Source organism: Callospermophilus lateralis, chromosome 10, assembly GCF_048772815.1.
Source record: "Callospermophilus lateralis isolate mCalLat2 chromosome 10, mCalLat2.hap1, whole genome shotgun sequence".
Classification (NCBI taxonomy): domain Eukaryota; kingdom Metazoa; phylum Chordata; class Mammalia; order Rodentia; family Sciuridae; genus Callospermophilus; species Callospermophilus lateralis.
Window position 1 is genome coordinate 49,540,637 of NC_135314.1, and position 26,178 is coordinate 49,566,814.

At 34.0% G+C, this 26,178-nt stretch overlaps 1 protein-coding gene across 4 annotated transcripts in view; it reads left to right on the plus strand.

The window, feature by feature from the left end:
- The window catches only part of Opa1 (OPA1 mitochondrial dynamin like GTPase), a 90,440-nt gene that overhangs the window by 53,663 nt on the left and 10,599 nt on the right, over window positions 1–26,178 (plus strand). For all 4 annotated transcript variants that reach the window (XM_076868806.2, XM_076868808.2, XM_076868807.2 and 1 more), the window contains 4 exons: window positions 2,459–2,599; window positions 4,950–5,066; window positions 6,195–6,288; window positions 6,723–6,833. In XM_076868806.2, the coding sequence (XP_076724921.1) occupies window positions 2,459–2,599; window positions 4,950–5,066; window positions 6,195–6,288; window positions 6,723–6,833 (463 nt within the window). The remainder of the gene's footprint in view (window positions 1–2,458; window positions 2,600–4,949; window positions 5,067–6,194; window positions 6,289–6,722; window positions 6,834–26,178) is intronic.

Sequence of the window (26,178 nt, forward strand, 5' to 3'; positions counted from 1 at the left end):
TTATTTTTAGCTTATTTTCCTGTCTCACTTTCAGGCTTATACCTCTGTTCTTACACTTATTCCTTAAATGAATCTAAATAGAATATAGAATCTAAATATACAAATGAATGAAGTTGTAATAAAAAGGTAACATCCAATCTACTTTCTGTTCTTGTTTTGTTTTTTGTACCCATTTAATTAGAGAAAAAAATGACTAAAAAGGAGAAAAATTGGGAGAGGAGATAAAAATAACGAAAAATTACCTAAGGACATACACTTTGTTCTTTATATTTTTATTTTCATCTTAAATAGTTGAATTAAATAATCAACACCCTATTTTCTAATTTTTCACATTTCTTGTTTCATAAGATATCCAATTTCTCAACTTGGCTCAAATATTGAATAAAGTTCCCTCTCCCAGCCCCATCTTTCTCTTCCTCTCTCCTTCTCTTTTTTCCTCTTAAGACTTGTGGAAAATGACTCATTAAGAGCTTGCAGAGAAGCTGGGACGGTCGACAGAGTGGGTGATTAGAACATGTGTTTAGGGTACATCAATTATCTCTCCTGTACATATGGACTGAGAGAAGAAGATCTGTCAGAGGAGGATTTCTGGGGAATCCATTAGAGGTTTCTGACATTTGAGACAGGAAGAGGCATTGATTGATTACCAAGTGCTGGTGTAAGACAGATAAACTCAAGAGAATATTGAATGAATTTTCAATTCAAGCTTAGGGGAAATTGGGCCTAAAATATCCATAATAACCAACAGTAACAGAACTTGCCTTAGCATCTAGTGGTAAATATCCTTTGCCAGAACATACTTGGAAAAGATTCCTGATTATCAGGGTTTTTAAAATTTTTTTGTTTGTTTATTTACTAGAACTGGAAGAGAAGTAAAGGAATTTATTTTAAGGTCATTGCAAAAGATGTGTAAGCCTGGATGAGTAATGAAAACCTTTCAGAGAAGAGCTTTCTCTCCCAAAAGTTACAGGGCAACATATGTACCCAGCTGACTGAACAGAGGCGACATTTAGGCTGTGGAGGGGAGACACTTCTGAATCACCTGGGGAGATGTTTTTATATTAGTTTTTTCCTTCAAAAGATAGCCTTGTGTCAGAATTAGAATTGCGAGTCAAGTTCTCTTCTGACCTTCAATCCTTCCTACTCCTGGTTGGTTCTATACCTCACACTCAGAAATTACCATAGAAAACAAATTTTAGGAAAGGTTGAGAATAGCTCCAGGTCTCATATTGCAAGTTTAGGTAGCTGTATTACAGTTCTGTCTCGGGTAACAGGATTTAGCAGGAAAGGAAAAAAAAAAAAAAAAAGATTGTCCTGTGAAATTAGAAATAGATGCTACATGCTCTGAAAACTATTTTTTATTTTATGTTTTCCTTAGGTTCCTAGGAAAATCATACCCTTTGAAACATTTTCACATGTCTGAGCTGAATTAATTTTCAGGATAAATAAGAGAGAAGTTGTCTTTTGAAGACTAAGTGTCATGGTGAAGTGCTTGATGTCTAGGAAGGTAGAAGTGAAAATGCAGGCCAGGGCGAGTTAGAGGGAACTCCTTTAACAGAGATTTCCTTCCTACCTCAGACTGAATAGAAATGTTTAACCAAACAGTGAATGCCTCTTTAATAATATTTCTCCTAATGTGCCATATCTTCAGAGAGTAGTAATTGGTACTTCCATTTATAAGCTAATTAGTTGCATTTAAAAGTGCTATTCTTGTTTAAAAACTTATATTCCATAGTTATGGTACAGTTTGGAGCAAAGTCTTATTGTAACTTGTTTAGAGTAATAGATTTTTTTCATACAATTTTAAATGAAGGGTTGAAAAATGAAAAATTAATTTGACACAGTAAAAAAGTCTTGTTTTCAAACTTATAATGTGTGTTTATGTGTTTTATATCTGTTTTCCTCCTTTGCTGAGCTTTATGAACAATTATAGAGAAGAGGCTGAAAGTGAATCATTTAAGAATAAGTACCTCACAGGAACAGTCTGAAGTGTGATTTTTAGTGAAAAGACTTTTTTTAAATGTCAAACTAGCATTTTGTATTTAATCAGGGGAAAAAAAGGTCAACAGATCTGAGTTCTCTTGGGCATTTATAGACATCATCTTTTCTCGTTTTCAGAGTTCTTTTCCCTAAGCCTAAAGTAGGTGGAGAAAAGGAAGTATATAGTAAGATACCTGGTGCTGTGACTTCAAAATGTTTCAATAGTAAAACATTGCAGCAAGGGTAAAATTTAATAAATAGGTCTGATTTCTATTTTTCCCCCTTTTTAAGGCAAATTGCCCTGCATTCATAGATCACTTACACATATTTGTGTTAGGATACTGTGTTTTTTTCTTGCTGTGATTAAGCTTGTGTTACCTATTATGCAATAGCGATGTACCTAATAAAATTGGACTCTGTTTTTACAAGTGCCAAAGTAAAAGCATCTAAGCATAGTCCTCTTTTCAACATTTTAAAGTCTGTTCATAATGAAACAAAGAATGAATTGGAGAAGATGTTGAAATGTAATGAGGAACACCCAGCTTATCTGGCAAGTGATGAGATAACCACCGTCCGAAAGAACCTGGAATCCCGAGGAGTAGAAGTAGATCCAAGCTTGGTAATAAATATTGCTGAAAAACACAAATCTGCTTTCTTAGTCATTGTTTTATGCAGTACAATGTTATTGCTTCTAATGTGTTACGTAGATATCTAACTGCTTAATGTTACTTTATTTCCACGTTTGCTGACATGAAAACTTGGTCATTTTTATTATGTGAAGTTATTTTGTGAAAAAATGTTATGCTCAATATTGCTTTTTAAAGGTAATCTATAAATAGGAAATTAAAATTTAGAAAATTGGATTTTCTTGGGCAAGTTCAGCAGTTCTTGCAAAAAAGGATGAAACTGACCCAAATCTCTGCATCACGTCACACTGTTATAGATTGCAAAATAGAATTTCTGATTAAATATGACTCATTTCTGCATATATATTGTGTATGTTTTGCAATCAAGTATAGATATGATAGATTTAGAAAAAATATGAATGTTTTTATTGAATTGGATAAGACCTTTGTGTTTTATCTCATTTTCTTTATTTATGATAAATAAGAGGACAATCTAAACTTCAAACTACTTTTTGCTTACCTTCATAATGATTATTTGCAACAAATTTTTAAAAAACAAAATAAAACTTTACAGGCCTCCATTTCCTTTACAGCAGAAGCTCCTTTTAATATTAGCTTAAGTGAAACCCAGTTAGAAAAGTTAATCTAGTGGGGAGAATAGTCATATAAAAATTTCAGAGTCACCCATAAGATTTTTTTAAAGATTATGTTTCTGCACTTGAGAAATAAATATACTTGCTTTAAATTTTACAAGAAAAGAAAAAACTGGTCAACATGAAAGTAGTTAAAGCTGTTATAAAACTAACATTACTCATAAATTGAACATGAGATTTTTAGTTGAGTATAGATTTAATTTGTCTACATTGGTCTTTACTCTTATTAACAAAAAGTTGTACAGATTGAGCATCCCTAATTCAGAAATCCATATCCTGTAAAATCTGAAAATTTTTTTAGCTCCAACTTGATGCCACAAAAAGAAAATTCTAATCCAGCCTCATGTAACTGGTTATAGTCAAAATTCAGGGGCACTAAAAATATTGTATGAAGTTACCTTTAGGCTGTGTGGGTGTGTATAAACATAAATGAATTTCATGGTTAGACTTGGGTCCTGTCCCCGAGAATCCTTGTTGTATGTATGCGGATACTTCAAAAAATTCTGAAATCTGAAATATGTCTGGTCCAAAATATTTTGCTTAAGTGATATTCTTCTTATATTCAGTTTGATACTTTTAAATTTATGTTGATTTGGTTAATACAGTAGGAAGGATTTTTCTCTTAATAGTGGAGTAGAAAATGTTGTATGATTTTTTTTAAGCTTTTGCCCATATCTATAGATTGGATATATATATATATATATATATATATATATATATATATATATATACACTCATATATATATATATCCATATCCATATATATATGTATATATCTTTTCCTTTCTGTAAGCAAGAGAAATCTATTTTTTTAAGTGATACTTTGTTTAGTATGTCTTACAGAAATCTAAAATAAGAAGCCAAGTGCCATCACAAGAATATTGGATGTCAGGAGTTGTAAATTCTAATACAGTTTCATTACATTACCTTTAATAATTGATAGCTCTCTGAGCCCCACTTTGCCCATCTGTCAAATCATGTTGTTGATACTTGTTTTGTCTACTTAGCATTATTCATGTTATATTCAAAGAAAGACAATAGGTATGAAGAAGCATTGAGCTCTAATACTATTATGTAGTAATAAAGTGGTAGGGATCATACTGGTATAATAGCGGTGAAATTTAATTATCAAAAAGGAAATATTAGCTGGGCACAGTGGCACATGCCTGTAATCCCAGCAGCTCGGGAGGCTTAGACAGGAGGATCGTGAGTTCAAAGCCATCCTCAGCAAGTTGACGAGACCCTGTCTCTAAATAAAACTTGAAAAAGAGCTTGGGGGTATGGCTCAGTAGTTAAGTGTCCCTGGGTTCAATCTCCAGCACCAACAAGAAAGAAATATTGTTCCAAGAACAGATTCCTGATCCTAACTCTGCCTTTCAACCTCTTTTTTGCCTTGGTTTCCTTTGTCCTGATTAAGCAAGGATAATTCCCATGCTATCTGTTCTACAAATTGGTTGAATAAAACAACAAGCTTGTTTAAAACATTGCATGTTTTGAAATACATAAACTAGTAAATGTAATTTTGGCTTGAAAAAACAATGTAAGTGAATAAAGAAGGTTGATAAAATAACAACCTTGGTGTTGCTTTTAATTAACATTTTTGTAATAAATTTTATGTATAACTTCTTGGTGTGATTGATCAACGTGAAGAATATAAAATAACACTCTAATTTTTGTTTTCTTATTTTAGATTAAGGATACTTGGCATCAAGTTTATAGAAGACATTTCTTAAAAACAGCTCTAAATCATTGTAACCTTTGTCGAAGAGGCTTTTATTATTACCAAAGGCATTTTGTAGATTCTGAGGTAAGGTTTTCCAAAACAAAGGGAAATATTTTTTAGCGATAGTTGTTTAAAGATATTAAAAATTAAGCTTTAATTTTAATATGAATTTCAAGTCCTTTGTTCATCTAGAAAATATATATAGTTTATAAAAGGTATTCTAACTCATCTTTTCAAATATATGTGCTACTTTGGTAGTGACTACATCTACCATGCGTATCATTCCCAGTGCCTTTAGAGAATGTAAAAGAATATGTAAAATAAATAATCACTTATACTCCTTAGACTTGAAAGTTATTTTAGTTAGCATTTCTATGTGCTTCTGAGTTTTAACTTTTTCTGGGGAGTGTATGTGTATAGTATAATAATCTATTTGCATAATGGAAATCATACAGCAAAGCAATTTTTATTTTAAATCTATCATACATCTTAATTATTTCTTCATATCACTAGAATCTTGTTTTAAATGATTCTTTAAAAGAACTGAAGTCATAATAAACTGTTTTATAGTTTAGAACATTTTTTCTAAGTAACCCCTAGATGGCAGCAGACTGATATGTTCTGAGCATTTTTTTAATAAGTAAAAGTACTTTTAAATATCCTTTTGAAAAAGCTGATTTGTGAGACCTTCAAAGCACTTTTCTGTTGTTTTCAGCAGCTTAAAATAAATCTGTGTTTAAATGAACCTATATAAAAGTGTCAAGTTTCTTGCATAACTTTAATTGTTGAAAAGAACGTTTCGTAACAGAATAAGCTTTAAAAAAAAATGACTTGCACACTCAAAGAAAAGAGGTTAACTTAAGGACATATTTAAGACAAACATGGTTGCTAACTAAACTTAAATATAAATTGGGAGTATACATTATGAATTTCTACTTTTCTAACACAATGAAATTTTCTACTTACCAAGTTTATTTGCTTACTCATAGGAATTAAAACAAAGCTATGTAGGTGTGGTTGAAATAGAATCCAAATCATGCAAGAGCTTATCAATCTGTATAGAAAAAATTCTGTAGTTTATATTAACTACAGTAAAGAAGTATATTTTGTTAAAACTTAGGATAAATACTGATTTTGATAGTTATATGTATTTACAGTCATGGTTTTCATTTTTACTCTTTATTTGTTAATCTTAGTTACTTAATATTTCAGCTGGAATGCAATGACGTGGTCTTGTTTTGGCGAATACAGCGCATGCTTGCTATCACTGCAAATACTCTACGACAACAACTTACAAATACTGAAGGTAAACCACATAGAAACTGCTTTTTAATCTGACCTTTTTTTGAGACAGGGTCTCACTAAGTTGCTTGCAGTCTCACTAAGTTGCTAAGGCTGACCTTGAACTTGTAGTCTTCCTGCCTCAGCCTCCAGAGCCACTGGGATTTGAGGAATGTACCATCATGCCCGGCTAACTTGACATTTTTAATAAAACAATTCCAAAATACTTCCTTAAAAAGAGATTGATTAGAAAAGCTGAAAATTATAATTTGCCCCAAAAATAGTAAAAATAAATTGTAATTCAAAAAGGTTGGGAGATAAAGCATACTGAGCATCTACCTTCTTTATGCAAAAATTGATAAATGATAAAAAATGACTTACTCTTCATGTATGGTTAATTTTATCATTCTTTGCATCATAAAAACAGTGCTCCTCAAGTTTTTTATTTACTTTGAACAGTTAGGCGATTAGAGAAAAACGTTAAAGAGGTATTGGAAGATTTTGCTGAAGACAATGAGAAGAAAGTTAAATTGCTGACTGGCAAACGAGTTCAACTGGCAGAAGACCTCAGTAAGTAGATCCTCCTGCTCCCTGCCTTGCCTCCTATTCCCCCTTCACCTTTTACATTGTTTTGTTTTTCCATTTAATCTAGAATTTATAGGAAAGCTAAAGTATCTATCCACAAGGAACTTTGTTTTTTTTTTTCTCTTGGAACTGTCAGAGTAAGAAACTGACTTTAAGTCCCATCATTTCCAAGTATTTCCTGTGTATTTCCTAGAAACAAGGATTTTCTAGCACTACCCGAATCAGTATGTTAATACTGAGACATTACTGTATATAATTCTCAGACTCCGTTCAAGTTTCACTTGTTGTCCCAGCATCATCCTTCTGGATAGCAAAATGTTCCAAGCTCATTCCCTAACCCAGCTTCCAGTTTTTAGAGATTTTTATTTAGAAATCAAGATCTGAGAACTGGATAGTCTCATTATTATTGAAATATCACAATTCCCAGGTATTCTCAGTGTAGAGAGTTAGAAATACTGTTGTGTTTGTGTACATCTAATCATGTATAGATGTACATACACACATTTACGTCTCTATTTCTAGTCATCTGTCTTTATATTTAGGTTTCTCATGCCACTTTGGCATTAGAGGTAGTATGTGCTAACACAGAAAACCTGCACTCAGATCTGAACTGTGTTTATTAGCTGTACCTTAGGCAGAATCTCCCAAAGTCGTGTCTCCTTTACTTATAAGATGACTGCTATGATAATGATTGTTGAGAGAATTTGTTCTGCAAGTATTTAGAAATCCTTGGTTTATAATTTCATGCTAAATTAGTACTAGATATGTCACTGTCACAATTGTGTACAATTTTTTTTAATCCCTCAGAATAATTATCAGACAGTAAAATACTTCAATGAATTTTATCAGCATATATATTTTAAGTGATTGAAAAATGATTTTTTTTCTAATATTTTATAATAGAGCCTACATAATCCTATACCCTCTACTCTACTCCCAGTTTGATTATTTAAAGAAAGAATATTACTAACTCAAATTCTGTGTACTATCAAGCCAAGTTCTCTTGATGGTTTTTAAGGGCAAGTAGTCCTATGGCTTCATAGTGCTCCTTTTGTACATATAAAATTATAGAGGTGTTAATGTATCAAATAATATTCGTAAGCAAGGGTTTCACCAGTGACTCAGCTTCATCATTCACACTAAAGGAGATGAGCCATGATTTTGTTCAGTAGTTGAAAAAGAGTCTTGAAGGTGTCTTCACCTTATTGTTTATCTTTGGTGTAACTCTTAGGAATATCATCATGGATGCTTTCAGTCTGAAATTTTGAGCTTAATAGCCAATACTGTATCATACAGACCAAAGTTTCTAATACAGCATATTCATTTAAGAGGGTAGTATGTTAGCTTATAAAGTTTAGAGAAAGAGCAGCTATTAAGAATTTTCATTATAATTTCAAAATAGTGAAGAATAGTATAATGTGAGGATGATTAAAATTTTGATGCCTCATATTTTTACCAGTCTTAAGCTTACCTTGGTCTTAAATTATTTCATTGCTTCAGTGATTCATTGGTTTTTACTTTAAAATGAGTCCATAGTACATTGTTTCTCCTCATTCTGGAAAAGATATATTCACTATTGAAATGAAGCTAGTTAAGAAGAGCAAAGAAATGAGGAAGGAAAACAGTGTCTCAAGAAGCACAGAGAAGAGGATTCATATTTAGAAATGAGAATCTCTGGAGATAGACAGAGAGAGGACAGGATAAGTCTGCAGCATGTTAGGGTTTAAAAGTAAGGAAGTGCTTGAAGGATGATGGGCACATGTCAACAGGACACAGAGGCCCTGTTGAGACTCTAACTGGCCAAACCTGAGACAATTTAGATGACAAATAATAATAACAAATCTTAACTCATCAAATGAAATAGGAATCCATAAATTGATAGTTATATCAGTAAGTGAATAAAATCAGTGGTGAGTAACAGGATGTTTCTATGATCATACAGAATGTCTCCACAGAAATACATTAAGGAAAAGAGTAACTTTATAGTGAATAAACCTGACAATCACTACCTTAATTAAGTGGTAAAAGTTAATATCATCAGTAATGCTCACATCAAAACCATGTGCCACCTTACAGAATGCAATGAGAAGATCCTAGCTTCACTTCCAAGATATTCTTAGTAAGGATGCATAAGTTAAATCCAGTCATAACAATATATCAGAAGAACCCAAATTAAAGTACAGTCTACATAATCTTCAGCTACTGGGACCATGAGAGAGAAGGAAAAACTGAGAATGACTAAAGACATGAAAACTTAGTAGAGTGTCTGATCCTGAACTTTTGAATTTTGTCTAAAGGACATTAATAGGACCATCAGTGAAACTTAAATGAGATCTGAGCATTTTTGGGTACTAATATGGCAGTATTAGTTTTCAAGTTTTGATTACTAAATTGGAATTACTTAGAAAAATATCCTAATTTGTAGTTAATACATAATAGAATATTTTGGAGTAATGGGTCATAAAGACAGTAATGTTTCAGGAAAAAATGTTTTTGTAGTGTTCTTGCAACTTTTGTAATTCTGACATTATCTTCAAACAAAGGGTTGTTTTTTTTTTTTTTTTTCAAAGATTTGTGGTTTATAACTAATGTAAGGATCTTGGTTGAAAATGACATTTGAAAACATGACCTGAATATATCAAAAGACTGAGTTACTTCATGGACAATTTAATAAGAATGCAGCTCATCTTTGTACCTTTATTCCTTTTTTTTAGTACCTATTTACACTTAGAACTGTCCAGTATTGAAATATATTTATTATGACCTCTGAGATTCTTTTGACTTTCTAGTAAGATTAATTTCAAAGGATTTTTTTACAGCCTTTTAAATATAATGTCAACTTAGATGGAATCCATTTTAACTCCTAGTGTAATTTTTAGTAACATGACCAAACTATTTGTTGAAATAGACCACTTTTAAAATACCTTCTTTAGAAAGGTGAAGATTGGTATTATGGCTCAATTCAGAGTTGTTCTTTCTTTTTTATAATAGATTTTGATTTATAAATTAAAATGTTTTTGATTGTCATATAAAACAAATAAATGCTAATATTTCATAAACATATATATAAATATTATATATATATATATATTTGGTTGTAGATGAACCCTTATTTTTATTTATTTTTATGTGGTGGTGATAATTGTACCCAGTGCCTAACACATACCAGGCAAGCACTCTACCACTGAGCCACAACTCCAGCCCCAAGATTTAATAAACTTTTGTTGTAATTTGTTCTTCCCCCATCCCTCCTTTGAAAGTGAGATTTGGGAATGGTAACAATGGCTCATACTGTTTGTTGCTAAGTGTCCTCGGTACAACATGGAGTTCTTTTATTCTTTATTCTGTGATTATTGTATCAACTATTAATTAGGTTATTGTGAGTGTTTGGACCATTATTATAAAATTGCTTGAGACTTAGGTTTCTGTCTTTCATTCACTAAAGCCCAACTTTTACTTGGTATTCTCTGTGTAATCATTGATATCCAAAAATTAAAGAGCCATTAACATTCATTTAGATTGCTCAACTTTCAACCTGGTATTTTAATACTGCACTGAACTAACTTATAGGGGAAAACTCAAACCTTTGAAAAAATATAATTATACAGAATTATTCTTTTTGGGATGCTTCCATGATTAACAGTATCCTCCACAAGGTGGGTCAGAAAGACATACGTTTTAGTGATGATGACTTTCATCTTCACAGTTATCTTGTGTACTTCCTGTAATTTAAAAAACTTTCAAACTATATGAAAACTTTGATAGAACATCTAGATAAAAGAACTCCAAAGAATATATGAAGCCATAAACAGATTAAAGGAATTAATTTTCTTTATATGACTTATAAATATATCTCCAAATATACTCTGTCAGATTGCACCATAATTAAGTAGCCTTTAAGTTGCCCCAAATTCAGACAGTTTTTTAGTGTGGTTGTGTTCATATTTAGAGTCCTAAAGTTCAGCTGTGACAGATATGGAATCTTTAATTGAACAAAGTGGCCATTATTCTAAATGTAGGCTTTTTGTTGAGCTAGATTGGGAGCATTGAAATGTTTTCTAACAAGTTTCAGTGTATTACTTCATATTTAGTAATGAAATGTGTCAACAGTGATAAATTTCTTTACTTGGGTTACCATTGTACAGGCTTATTGTAATGTTATAGTTTGATATCCTTAGTGTTAAAAACAGTATAACTGAAGAGGATGGTAAATTAGAATTTTTCAATATCCTCAACTTCCCCCATCCCGGCAGTTAATTTGCTCTGCTGACTCCCTACGCGAGGTGGCAACAGCTGGCCTTTTTACTGGAGCTCAGAGGGATTAGAGAGAAGGAATCACAGCAGCGTGCTCGGCCTCTTGCCTCTGTTGACTGTTCTTTATTGTTTGATGCCTGAGCATCTCCCAGACAGCAAGCAATTGTTTCTGGAAACTTTAAGTTTGTTTCTCTTGGGTGTATACAATGCTGTTGGGGCTTCTCTTTGTGTTTCTTCACGTTCCTAGTCTCCTCTTATCCTTCATCCTAAGCTTTCTTTGGATAATTAGAAAGGAGCCAAGATAGAACCTTTGTATCTTCGTCTGCGTAAGATTCATTTATGATCCTAAAACTTAAAAATACAGTCTATAGATGGAAGATTCTTTTTTATTCTTAGCTACCAGATATTCAGTAACAAATCATTTTTATAATGAAAATGTTTTTATTCATAGTTAATATTATTTAATAATTGCATTAATTATTAAATGTACTAGTTCATTTCTGAAGTGATGGTAAGAAGGCAGCAAAATAATCTAAAACTATCATTTTAAAAGCTAAGAGTAGAAGAGGAATGTACTATAGCTACTTAAACCTAAAAAGACCCTTTTGAACTCAAACATTATTCTGATTTATGGAATAGCTATAGAATATCTTTATGTCATGGTCAAACTTGAATAAAAATCAGATAGCTAAATGGAACCCTTAGTTAGCCAGTATGGTTTTATTCCAATGTATTTAGAAAGGAAAAATGTTAAGATAACTCTTGAATTTAATTTCCATTGTCACTTTACATTCCTAAACTTCTCCTATGCATATCATATCTTTGAGTGTTGTAGGTAAAAACAGTGACCCTGAAATATTGTTGGACTGAAAATCATCCCAAAAATATTATTAGAATTTGGAACTTTATATTTCACAGAAAAAATAAGTTACATGTACACATGTAAAAAACTATTTTTCTAGAGGTTTGGCCCTGACATGAATATTTTGACAAGGCTCCAAGATAATTTTTGTCATCCCACCAACATCCATCATCACGGGCTCCTGGACCCGTACTCTTGGAGAGTTCTTCCTCTTCACAACAAGACAATTTATTGTTTTTTTTTTAAGTTGGGATAAAAATTTTAAGTCCGATAATGTGACTGTTGAAAATTTGGTAAGTTAATTTGAACTCCAACTACAATAATATGTTCATTTTCATTCTAAAGCTTTAACCCAAGAAAATGATTTTAAAGGGATTTAAAGTTGGAGAAGGTAACATTAAGCTGTGGAGTTCTAGATATCTAGATCCACAGGGAATCTGTGTGTGTGTGTGTGTGTGTGTGTGTGTGTGTGTGTGTGTACCCAGGATTGAACTCAGGGATACTTGACCTCTGAGCCACATCCCCAGCCCTATTTTGTACTTTATGTAAAGACAGAATCTCACTGAGTTGCTTAGCATCTTGCTTTTGCTGAGGCTGGCCTTGAACTCGCTATCCTCTTGCCTCAGCCTCCCCAGCTGCTGCTGGGATTATAGGCATGCAGCCACCATCCCCGGCCAGAGGAAATCTTTTTTAAAAGGAAAAAAGTGGGGGTGCATCATAAAGAATAGAATAAGGTGCTCTGGTGGGAATGATGCACTATAAGGACCATAATTCCTATATCCTCATTTGTTTCTCATACTATTACTGTGTTTGTTTGGCCTCAACACTGTTTTATCTCTCCTAGCTTCTAGCATTTCTTTAAACAGTGTTTTTCCTTTCTTTTTTTTTCTTATGTACCTTCTTTTCGATAATTATGACTTGAACCTAAACCATTATTTTTCCTCCTCTCTACATATTTGCCTTCCTTCGGTTATTAAAAATCTTATTCAGGTACTGCCAGTGTATTATTCAGTTGAACAGAATGAAGGCTTCCCATTATTAGCAACTGTTAGTCAACCAAAATAACCATTTAAAGAAAATATTTTCATGTCTGTTATGATTGACCACTCTGACCATGTGATCTAGTTCAGTCTTCAGTTCACCATACCTATGTTATGTATTATACAAATTCTGTGAATGTTTGATCATGATCTTTTAGTACAGAGTCTTCATTAACCCCCTTCTCTAGACTTAAAAGGGGGAGGAAGAAGGCCCTTTTCGTCCTAAGAAACCTTCTTCTACTCTCTCTCATCAGAAAACTGTCATCTTGTTTCTCATACAGCAGTTTACATTTGCTATATTCACTTTTATACTCACCCACTCGCTTCCTCATATTTTGTAGTCTTGCTTTCAGCTACATGGAAGCCTCTTATTTATAGGTCATCAGTGGTTTTCTAATTGTAGTCCATCCAATTTATTTAGAAAAAGAAAAATTTTTACTTTCTAAGTTTATTAGGAATTGTTTATTCAAATACATTCTCTTTTTAAAATTTATTTATTTATTCTAATTTGTTATATATGAAAGTAGAATGCTTTTCAAGTCATAGTACACATATAGAGCAGTTTTTCATGTCTCCAGTTGTACACAAAGTAGAGGTACACTGTTTGTGTTTTCATACATGTACTTGGGATAATGATGTCCATCTCATTCCACCATCTTTCCTACCCTCCTGCCCCCTCCTTTCCCCTCCCTTCCCTTTGCGCTATCTAAAGTTTCTCCATTTCTCCCATGCTCCACTGCCGATCCCCATTATGGATCAGCATCTTTATATCAGAGAAAACATTTGGTATTTGTTTTTTTGAGATTGGCTTACTTCACTTAGCATAATATCCTTCAGCTCCATCCAGTTACTTGCAAATGCCATGATTTTATTCTCTTTTAATGCTGAGTAATATTCCATTATGTATATATACCACAGTTAAAATATATTCTCTTAAAGTACTTTTTGGAATGGTTATTACTAGAAATGTGTATGTTTGGAAAAGGGAAAGATTAATGTTGTTATTCACAGCAGAAAAAAATAATTTATTTCTGTTTTAAGCTATCAGTGCTTAAACTTTTTTTTTCAATATTGAGTGAATATTTATTTTTTTCCCCACTTTTTAAATTGATGCATTATATACATGGACTCTTTAAGACATCTTTTTTTGGATAAAAGTGATTGTAGTTTTAAATTCTGCCTTTGTAATTTTTTTTTTTTAATAGTAAAGTGCAATTGACAGATGAAAGCTGCTAAGGATGATAGTAAAGGATTAAGTCTGCAAAATGAGGCAGGTTCTGCTTTTGTGTTCTAGCCACAAAATAAATAAATAAATAAATAAATAGAAACAAAGAAGAAGAAGAGTTTTCACAAAACAAAATAATCCTTGGGAAAACTCCTATGTGTTAGAGAAGTAGTTATTTATGCACAAAATTCCATATGATGAGGCTATGGTAGCGAGCTTTCCAAATTATTGATGAGGAAATCCAGAATCAAAATGGGCTTTTAGAATGGAGCACATTTTTCATGGCCTGAGTCTCTTTGAAAATCATGACTATGAGATATTGATAAATTGGTACAGATTAAAAGGATATTTACTGCTCCATATTATTATATAGGCTACTGGTACTCAACACTTTGTTAGCAAGTATATTCTTTTTACTCTAAACTCAGCTTTTGTTAAAAGTACTAATAAAAGCAAGAAAGTTTGCTTCAGTAATCTAGGGATTGAATCTGCAGTTTTATTTTAAAGTTAAGTTTTATTTATGTGCTATTGTGAAAATATTCTTTGATTTTTCAGAATGCCAGTACACATATTTAAACCTAGAGATTATGCTATTTCTCCCCATTTAGTAATGCTTACTGTGTTTTTCAGTGAGAGAAATTAGAGTGAATATTTTTATTTGTATTCAATTTTGTTTGGTTTGGTTTTTAAACTTTTATGTTTTTGAGTATTCTCCCCATTTCCAAAATGGAAAAAAAATAGAACAGAAACCTAAATATAATCAACATTATAAATATATGCAGCAATTATAAAAAACAAAATTAAGCAAGATATGAACACATTTTTGACAGAGAGCTTAAAAATTGGTGAATCGATACCCACCAAACTAGTAGACTCTGTGAAATAGTTCTCAGGGTGGTTGGAGGAGTGGGCTAAGGCGAAAGGAATGTTAATTTTTTTATGATTTTATTTTATTTTTTTTTTTTTTTTATTGGTTGTTCAAAACCCTACAAAGCTCTTGACATATCATATTTCATACATTAGCTTCAAGTGAGTTATGAACTCCCTTTTTTACCCCAAGTACAGATTGCAGAATCACATGGGTTACACATCCACATTTTTACATAATACCATAATAGTAACTGTTGTATTCTGCTACCTTTCCTATCCTCTACTATCCCCCCTCCCCTCCCCTCCCATCTTCTCTCTCTACCCCCTCTACTGTAATTCATTTCTCACCTTGTTTATTTTCCCATTCCACTTACAACCTCTTATATGTAATTTAGTATAACAATGAGGGTCTCCCTCCGTTTCCATGCAATTCCCCTTTTCTCTCCCTTTCCCTCCCACCTCATGTCTCTGTTTAAAGTTAATCTTTTCTTCCTGCTCTTCCTCCCTGCTTTATTCTTAGTTGCTCTCATTATATCAAAGATGACATTTGGTATTTGTTTTTTAGAGATTGGCTAGCTTCACTAAGCATAATCTGCTCTAGTGCCATCCATTTCCCTGCAAATTCCAAGATTTTGTCATTTTTTAGTGCTGCGTAATACTCCATGGTGTATAGATGCCACATTTTTTTAATCCATTCATCCATTGAAGGGCATCTGGGTTGGTTCCACAATCTAGCTATTGTAAATTGTGCTGCTATGAACATCGATGTGGCAGTATCCCTGTAATACGCTCTTTTAAGGTCTTCAGGGAATAGTCCGAGAAGGGCAATAGCTGGGTCAAATGGTGGTTCCATTCCCAGCTTTCCCAGGAATCTCCATACTGCTTTCCAAATTGGCCGCACCAATTTGCAGCCCCACCAGCAATGTACAAGAGAACCCTTTTCCCCACATCCTCGCCAGCACTTGTTGTTGTTTGATTTCATAATGGCTGCCAATCTTACTGGAGTGAGATGGTATCTTAGGGTGGTTTTGATTTGCATTTCTCTGACTGCTAGAGATGATGAGCACTTTTTCATGTACTTGTTGATTGATTGTATGTCCTCCTCTGAGAAGTTTCTGTTCAGGTCCTTGGCCCATTTGTTGACTGGGTTATTTGTTATCTTATTGTCTAATTTTTTGAGTTCTTTGTATATTCTGGATATTAGGGCTCTATCTGATGTGTGAGGAGTAAATATTTGTTCCCATGATGTAGGCTCCCTATTTACTTCTCTTATTGTTTCTCTTGCTGTGAAAAAACTTTTTAGTTTAAGTAAGTCCAATTTGTTGATTCTTGCTATTAACTCTTGTGCTATGGGTGTCCTATTAAGGAATTTGGAGCCCGACCCCACTATATGTAGATCGTAGCCAACTCTTTCTTCTATCAGACGCAGAGTCTCTGATTTGATATCAAGGTCTTTGATCCATTTTGAGTTAACTTTTGTGCATGGTGAGAGGAGGGGGTTCAGTTTCATTTTGTTGCATATGGATTTCCAGTTTTCCCAACACCATTTGTTGAAGATGCTATCCTTCCTCCATTGCATGTTTTTAGCCCCTTTATCAAATATAAGATAGTTGTAACTTTGTGGATTGGTCTCTGTGTCCTCTATTCTGTACCATTGGTCCACCCGCCTGTTTTGGTACCAGTACCATGCTGTCTTTGTTACTATTGCTCTGTAATATAGTTTGAAATCTGGTATCGCTATACCGCCTGATTCGCACTTCCTGCTTAGAATTGCTTTTGCTATTCTGGGTTTTTTATTTTTCCATATGAATTTCATGATTGCTTTATCTATTTCTACAAGCAATGCCTTTGGGATTTTGATTGGCATTGCATTAAACCTATATAGAACTTTTGGTAATATCGCCATTTTGATGATGTTAGTTCTGCCTATCCATGAACAGGGTATATTTTTCCATCTTCTAAGATCTTCTTCTACTTCTCTCTTTAGGGTTCTGTAGTTTTCATTGTATAAATCTTTCACCTCTTTTGTTAGGTTGATTCCCAAGTATTTTATTTTTTTTGAGGATATTGTGAATGGAGTGGTTTTCCTCATTTCCATTTCAGAAGTTTTGTTGCTGATATACAGGAATACCTTTGATTTATGTGTGTTGATTTTATAACCTGCTACTTTGCTGAATTCATTTATTAGTTCTAGTAGTTTTTTTGTAGACTCTTTTGGGTCTTCTAGGTATAAAATCATGTCATCCGCAAATAATGATAATTTAAGTTCTTCTTTTCCAATTTTTATGCCTTTAATTTCTTTTGTCTGTCTAATTGCTCTGGCCAGTGTTTCGAGAACTATGTTGAATAGAAGTGGTGATAGAGGGCATCCCTGTCTTGTTCCAGATTTTAGAGGGAATGCCTTCAATTTTTCTCCATTCAGAATGATGCTAGCCTGAGGCCTAGCATAGATAGCTTTTACAATGTCAAGGTAATTTCCTGTTATCCCTAGTTTTTCTAATGTTTTGAACATAAAGGGATGCTGTATTTTGTCGAATGCTTTTTCTGCGTCTATCGAGATGATCATATGGTTCTTATCTTTAAGTCTATTGATGTGGTGAATAACATTTATTGATTTCCGTATATTGAACCATCCTTGCATCCCAGGGATGAATCCTACTTGATCATGGTGCACAATTTTTTTGATGTGCCTTTGTATCCGATTCGCCAGAATTTTATTGAGGATTTTTGCGTCTAGGTTCATCAGGGATATTGGTCTGTAATTTTCTTTCTTTGAGGTGTCTTTGTCTGGTTTCGGAATCAACGTGATGTTGGCCTCATTGAATGAATTTGGAAGAGCTCCCTCTTTTTCTATTTCCTGAAATAACTTGAAAAGTATTGGTATTAATTCTTCTTTAAAAGTTTTGTAAAACTCCGCTGTATACCCATCCGGTCCTGGGCTTTTCTTGGTGGGTAGTCTCTTGATTGCTTCTTCAATTTCCTCCATTGATATTGGTCTGTTCAAATTGTGTGTATCCTCCTGACTCAGTCTGGGCAAATCATATGTCTTAAGAAATTTATCGATGTCTTCACTATCTTCTATTTTATTGGAATATAGGTTTTCAAAATAATTTCTAATTGTCTTCTGTATTTCTGTAGCATCTGTTGTGATATTGCCTTTTTCATCCCGTATGTTAGTAATTTGAGTTCTCTCTCTTCTTCTCTTCGTTAGCATGGCTAAGGGTCTGTCAATCTTGTTTATTTTTTCGAAGAACCAACTTTTAGTTTTGTTGATTTTTTCAATAGTTTCTTTTGTTTCAATTTCGTTGATTTCCGCTCTGATTTTAATTATTTCTTGCCTTCTGCTGCATTTGCTGTTGTTTTGTTCTTCCTTTTCCAGGGCTTTGAGATGAAGTGTGAGCTCATTTATTTGTTGGTTTTTCTTTTTTTTGAGGAATGACCTCCAGGCGATGAATTTCCCTCTTAAAACTGCTTTCATTGTGTCCCATAGATTCCGATAAGTTGTGTCTGTATTTTCATTTATCTCTAAGAATTTTTTGATTTCCTCCTTTATGTCTTCTGTAACCCATTGATCATTCAGTAACATATTGTTCATTTTCCATGTGATATAGGATTTTCCCATCCTTCTTTTATCATTGATTTCCAGTTTCATTCCATTATGATCAGATAAAATGCATGGTATTATCTCCACCCCTTTATATTTACTGAGGTTTGCCCTATGGCATAATATATGGTCTATTTTTGAGAAGGATCCATGTGCTGCTGAGAAAAAAGTATATCCACTTGATGATGGTTGATATATTCTATATACGTCAGTTAAGTCTAGGTTATTGATTGTGTTATTTAGATCTATAGTTTCTTTATTCAACTTTTGTTTGGAGGATCTGTCCAATGGTGAGAGAGGTGTGTTGAAGTCACCCATAATTATCGTATTGTGGTCTATTTGATTCTTGAACTTGAGGAGAATTTGTTTTATGAACGTCGCAGCACCATTATTTGGTGCATAAATATTGATAATTGTTATGTCTTGTTGGTGAATGGTTCCTTTTAACAGTATATAATGGCCTTCCTTATCCCTTTGGATTAACTTAGTCTTGAAGTCGATTTTGTTCGATATGAGGATGGCCACACCTGCTTGTTTGCGAGGACCGTGTGCATGGTATATTTTTTCCCAACCTTTCACCTTCAGCCTGTGTATGTCTTTTCCTGTCAGATGTGTCTCCTGGAGGCAGCATATTGTTGGATTTGTTTTTTTAATCCATGTTACCAGTCTATGTCGCTTTATGGGAGAGTTTAAACCATTAATGTTTAGAGTTACTATTGCTATATGGTTTGTACTTCCATCCATGTTTGATTATTTGTCTCTCTCTTTTTTTTTTTTTTTAATTTAGTTTATTTCTCCATGATTAGCTTTCCCCCCTCCGTCAGTCTTTACTGGGGCACTTCCCACTGTTGGCTTTGGTTATTGTTTCTCATTTCTTCCTCGTGTAGTGTTTTGCCCAAGATATTCTGCAATGCTGGTTTTCTGGCTGCAAATTCTTTTAGCTTTTGTTTATCATGAAAGATTTTTATTTCGTTGTCGTACCTGAAGCTTAATTTTGCTGGATACAGAATTCTTGGTTGGCATCCATTGTCTTTCAGTGTTTGAAATACGTTGTTCCAGGATCTTCTCGCTTTCAGTGTCTGAGATGAAAAATCCGCTGTTAACCTTATTGGTTTACCCCTGAATGTAATCTGCCTCCTTTCTCTTGTAGCTTTTAATATTTTCTCTTTGTTCTGTATATTGGATATCTTCATAACAATGTGTCTTGGCGTTGGTCTACTTTGATTTTGTATGCTCGGTGTTCTGTATGCATCTACAATTTGTATATCTGTTTCCTTTTTTATTTCTGGAAAGTTTTCTGTAATTATTTCATGTAGTAGATTACACATTCCCTTGGTTTGAATCTCTGTGCCTTCCTCTATCCCGATCACTCTTAAATTTGGTTTTTTAATGTTATCACATATCTCTTGGATGCTTCTCTCGTGATTTTTGACCAGCCTATCAGAGTTGGCTAGACTCTTTTCAAGATGATATATTTTGTCTTCATTATCTGACGTTCTGGCTTCTACTTGCTCCACTCTGTTAGTGATACTCTCATTTGAGTTTTTAATTTGGTTTATAAGTTCCTTCATTTCTAAGATTATTGTCTGATTCTTTTTTATAATCTCTATCTCCTGATAAAGATGCTTAACTTCTTCTTTTATCTGTTTTTGTAATTCGTTCTCAATGTGTTCTTTTGCTGCTTGAATTTGCTGTCTCGTATCCTCTTTAAGGTTCCATTCCATCTGTCTAAGGTATTCCTTGAGGTCTTTATATGACCATTTTTCTGATGAATCTATATTCTCCTGGGTATTTAGGCCTTCCTGCATTGTTTGTACTCCTTTCCTTCCTTGCTTTTTCATATTGCTTCTTGTTCTGTTTGACTACTGAGTTGTTGATTACTCCTATAAATTTATTTGCTGCTTGGGAGGAAAGGTATTATAGGGGGAGGGAATAAGTCACCAAGGAGAATGAGAGTAAGCAGGCAGAATTCAAGGAAGGGGGAATATGAGAATTGAAAATAAATGCAAAGACAGAAGAAAAGAAGAGAGAGAGAAAGGAAACAGAAAATTAAAAAGAATTAAAAAGAAATCATAATTGCAATAATAAAAATGAAAATTAGTATTAAAAAATAAGATAAAATGAATTAATAAAAATTTGGGGAAAACAACAACAAAAACAAAACAAAACCAAAAAAAAAAATTTTTAATACATGCAGTCTTTTAGACTCATCAATTCAGATTGTTAACTACAATTCTGGTATGAGAGAGATCATCCATAGTGTGAATAAAACAGGAGTCCAGAGAAAAGAAAAAAAAAAAAAAATGCAGTCTTAGAGTTCGATTCACTATTCTTCCAGTAGGTGGAGCTGTGCCCACTGGGCCACGCTTCTCCTCTCAGTAGGCGGGAGCCAATTGCTGTGCATCAGCTCTTCCTCCTGGACTGGGCGGGTCTCTAATCCTGAGTGCACCGGTGAAGCTCACCACAATATTGGCTACACACCAAGTCTGCTGTTCCTGTGAGCCCTGTTTTCAAGAACGCCTGGGCACATTCTCCCTGTTTGCCATTCCCTTGGACCCTAAGTTTGTAGAGCTTGGGGTTGAGAACCCCCAGCGAATTTGCTTGCCCTCTGGTAGCCACGCCCCTGGAAGCTGGTGCAAGAGACCTCAGTTGTCAGCACTGGTGATAGCGGTAGCCGGAATTCTGCGCCGCGGGTCACGCGCCACTCCTGATTCCCCCGTGCAAAAGCCGGGCGGGCGGGGCCTTTAGCAGCGCCCGGCAGGCGGGGACTGTCCACACGAGCACGGGGTTGGGGGTTGGGGTGGTTGTTTCCAGTGCCGAACCGCCAAAGGCGGCTCACAGAGCTGGGAAGGCAGGACCCAGCCTTCCGTATGCTCGCTGCAATGTGTGAGCAGCGGTTTTTCGGCTGAGCCGGCGGGACCACGCCCCAGTGGGAGCTGTTTACACGAGCGCGGCGGGGCAGGGGTGGGGGGTGGGGGTCGTTGTTCACAGCGCCGAGCCGGCGGGGGGGGGGGGGGGGGGGTGATCGGAGGGGGTGGTCGTTTGCAGCGCCGAACCGCCTCTGCGCTAGGCCAGCTGGGGCCCAAGCAGGCTGTGGCCGTTTGTAAGTACGCTGCAAAGTGTGGGCGGCAGCAGGAGTTCGGCGTTGGCCGTGAGTTTCTGCTGAGTTTCACTCGCTGAGATTCACTCGTCTGGGACAAAGTGACCCCTCTAATAGACTTACTAATTCCCGGCAGGTCTCCTTTCAGCGGAATTTTGCTAGAAGTCCCTCAGCAGGCTGTATGCAGGTGAATTAATGGTCCTCTCTGCTCCCGTTCCTGCAGAGGCATTGAAAGTGCTGCCTCCTTGCCGGCAGCCATGTTGGGTCCCCCCTTATGATTTTATAAATTTCTAAATTTTATACATTTCTAAACTCTTATACCTACCCCCCATTAGCACAATTTAAAAATTACCTTAGAAATTTTATAATCTTAATTATCTTGTGCATGGGAAGGGAAGATAGTACATGATATGCACAGTCTTCAAAGTAACAGATATTTTCCCAGATAGCCTCTTCATGGTTATAGTAAGTACCAAGAGACATTGCATGGGACCACATGGTAATTGCACATCATGGTATCATTCTCAATGATTGTAATTCACAGTGAATTCTCGTTTACTGCAACTTCCAATCTTGGGTCTGTCCTCTGAAAATGAATTGAAATCTTTCTTGTACAAGTGAAGTTTTCCAGCTTGTTCAGCATATTTTAAATAATAGATTTTCTCTTTCATTGTTTCTACCTGTGTACAGAACATTCTGTTCTAATTTTTCCTTAGAATATTTCTTTCATCTATTCCCTACTTTTAGTATTTTGTGTCATATTAAGAAGTTTGCTATTTTTAACTTAGATCTCCTTTCTGCGCCAAGAATTTGATTTCTTTTTTTTAATCTTTAGAATTTCCTTTTATTGTACCACTTTATACCCTGAGGTATATGTCTTTAGACAGATCTTTACCAAGTACACTATCATAATTTTAGTGGGTTTTTAAAATTGTTATTATCACAAAACTAGTACATATGTATTATAGTGAATTATAAAAATATAGATGGTAAAATTTTAAGTGTTGCCAATCAGAGATTACCATTTTAACATTGTAATTTAACAAAATTTGTAATGTAGTCCTACCAATATAATTTCTGGAACACAGTTTTCATTAAGAGTGCTCTCCAGTTGACTTCCTGTTATACCCCTATATCTTCATTTTCGGTGCCCTAATTTCTAGTTTCTCATCTGTCAGAGTAAGCTAAATTTCACTTACTTTTCCTCACATAAATTTAGTTCAAAATGTTCATTCAGAGAAACAAGCAACATTAATAAAACCTATGGTTCCATTTACTTTATATAGTTCCAAATATTTCAGAAACCACATTGAATGTAGTGTAACATGTTCTGAGAATCACTGTCCTTTGAAAGTTAATCCCCTACCTACATTTAGGACCCTAGCCTTCCTATGTGTGTTTATGTTTTCATTATGTCTCTCAAACCATTCTCAATGCTCAAATCAATCTCATCATAAAACTAATGATTGGTTTTTACATACAGTCCAGCTACTTTCTGATCTTGATTTTGTTTTACTTAGGAAAACAAAATCTTACAATAGTGCACTTGCTTCTTAACTTTGTGATCTTTTATTCTCACTTCTGCTGAAATAGATTTTTTCCAAGATTACTGAAAATAAGAGAAAGCATTAGCACTTAGGATTAGAAAATATTCCCATTGTAACTGCATCATTTGATACTTTGGAATCAGCTTTCATCTGTCCCACACATTGTATAGTGCTTTACATTTTACAAAACTTACATTTCTTTTAAAGTCATATGGAGCATATAAGGCATTTTTTTCCATTGTTCATGGGGGGAAATTGATGTTCATTGAGGCTAATGATTTTTAGCCAGTTATATAAGTAGTTATGATAAAACTGGGTCTAACAATATATGTTAGAGATAAAATCTTTTTGGAATTGTTTTTGGATTTTGTTTGTTTTAGAGCCTACTCTCCTAGTGAAAAGTCATTAAGAATCTAGAAAAAGTGTATTTCCTCAAGATATGCATAATGGTTTCATTTGTTTAAAAAAAGTAATTCGAGATTATAATATTTGTCATTTGCAATATTAACTTTTGATTTTCCTTTTCTACCGAGAAAAAGAAATTGTGGTGTAAAATTTAAAAGATTTTCTAATTTAACAAATATGTGAAAGTAATTCTGAGGTTATTTTCATTTTTTGAGCTATATTTCAACTTATGGAACCAATGCAAGATGAGCGTTTCTTATCTGAAATCCAAAATGCTCCAGAATCCAGTTTTAAGTGCCAATGTGACACTTTTCTGGGCTTTTGAATTTTAAATTTTCATATTAGGAATGTTCATCCCGTAGAGTCAAAACAGATATTCCAGAATAATCATCATCATCATCATCTAAAACATTTCTGGTCCCAAGTATTTCAGATAAGGGATATTCAACCTATACCAGTAATTATACCTCCTTCCAGGATTGTTGTGATGAATAACAGAAGTTGTAAAGTCAGCATAATAAAGCATGAATTCTGTTCTTCTTGTTTAGTACACTTTGTCCTAATGCAACATCCTATTTTAGGAAATATGACTTTTATTTTATTTTTTCATTTTATCTCAATTTGTAACTATTAAATCCTGAGATTTTTAATTCTGTATTTTTTTTCGTGAATTTTTAGTTGGGTTCATGAATCAGTACATTCTCTGATCTTATTTCCTTTTACTTTTAAAATTACATTTATGATCTGACTGTTTAAGAATCATTCTCATGATTCATTTGTCTGTTACGCCTCCTTTTTTAAAGTTTCAGTACTGAAGGTCTTTTGACAAACCAATATTTATAACAGTTTGACAGCAGGATGAGGAACAGCGTTTGTCTTTGTAACAGCTTGAAGAAAGACCCTTTCCAGGACCCAGTCATGCAGTTACAATCTTGACCTCTTTCTTATGCTGGGAACATACATACAGCAGCACCTCCCATGTGTTTTCTCCTCCCATTGACTGTCCATTCACTTCCCATCTGTTTTGCAGTCTTAAAGGAACAGAAGGGGCCCTCTTCTTATAAATCTGTCTTTGCAGGTGATAAATGGTGTCCTATCTCTTTAAGGGCTGCCTGGGTGGTTTTTCTTTTCTTAAAATGTTTCAGCTTTTCTTCTAACAAAACTCAGAGCAATAATATACTTTTGAGAATGGAGGAAAATAGAAAAGAAAAACATGACCGATTTTTTTTTTTAAGCTTATTGGGACAGAATATTTCACTGATTTCTTTTCAGTCTTCCTAATTAATTGCCTAAATTTTTAAAAAATATATTGATATTTAGGTTTTTCCTGCAGAAGCAGGCAAAAGGAATTTATTTACCTGCTTTGCAAGTATGTTCTTCGTTTATTGGAGAAAATAAAATTGTTAACTGCATATGTAGAATAACTTTTTTTATTTGTTCTAATTAGTTATACAAAAACTTTTAAAGATTTTGCTCATAATTTGAATTGATAGTTATAATATGGAATATTTCATGTACTTCATACAAAATAATTCACAGTAGACAATTGGTAGAATATGTATAGCTTTTATATTTAAAAAGATGATCATGAATTCCATAAAAATTTATTATCTTTTACTTATATTGCTGAAAACAAATGCTATAGGTATTTATAATGTTGAGCTTTCCAACTGTTGAGCATAAATAAAAATAAATTTCTTTGCCCATGTAGAAATTATTCCTAGAAGGTTAAATAAGACAAATATGTAGTCCCTGTCCCCACCCTGCAAAATGTTCTTAAATTACTCATTTAGAAAGCATTACCAATATAAAAAGACCACTTTTACAATATTATGGCATATTGTGTAAATCAGTTGGCTAATGACATTTTCTACAAACAAGCTTGTTAGTTTGTTTATCACTTTCCTGGCCTATCCCTAAAAGGATTTGAGGCAGTTTATAAACATATTCTATGCAAAAAAATAAAAATACTTAAGTGAAAACATTGAATGGGAAGAAAGGGAAAAATCTAAAGCAAATGAAGTGAAGTTTGGATTAAGATTGTTAACCCCTCAAAATAACATGCTCAAGGGTTCCACATGTTTTGTTAGGGGCAGAATGGTTGGTGTACATTGGAAACCTGATTCATGGTGACTGTCAGACCACAGCACAGCAGGTACTTAGGAGATGGGTAGGTATGCCAGGTACACATACCTGAGAGAAATTGCCCATCAGTCCTCTTAAAGTAGAGACGGAATTAAAGGATGTGAATCAAATGGCTACATATAATCATGCATTTCATGGACTCTTCATAGTAATGTTCCTCAGTGTAAGTTCATAAGGAATCTGTGAAAAATGAAAATGATGCAGTCCAAATTCACAGCTCTTTGGTTAAACTTACCTAAAGATAAAACATATCTAAAGAACTAGATGAATTATACATA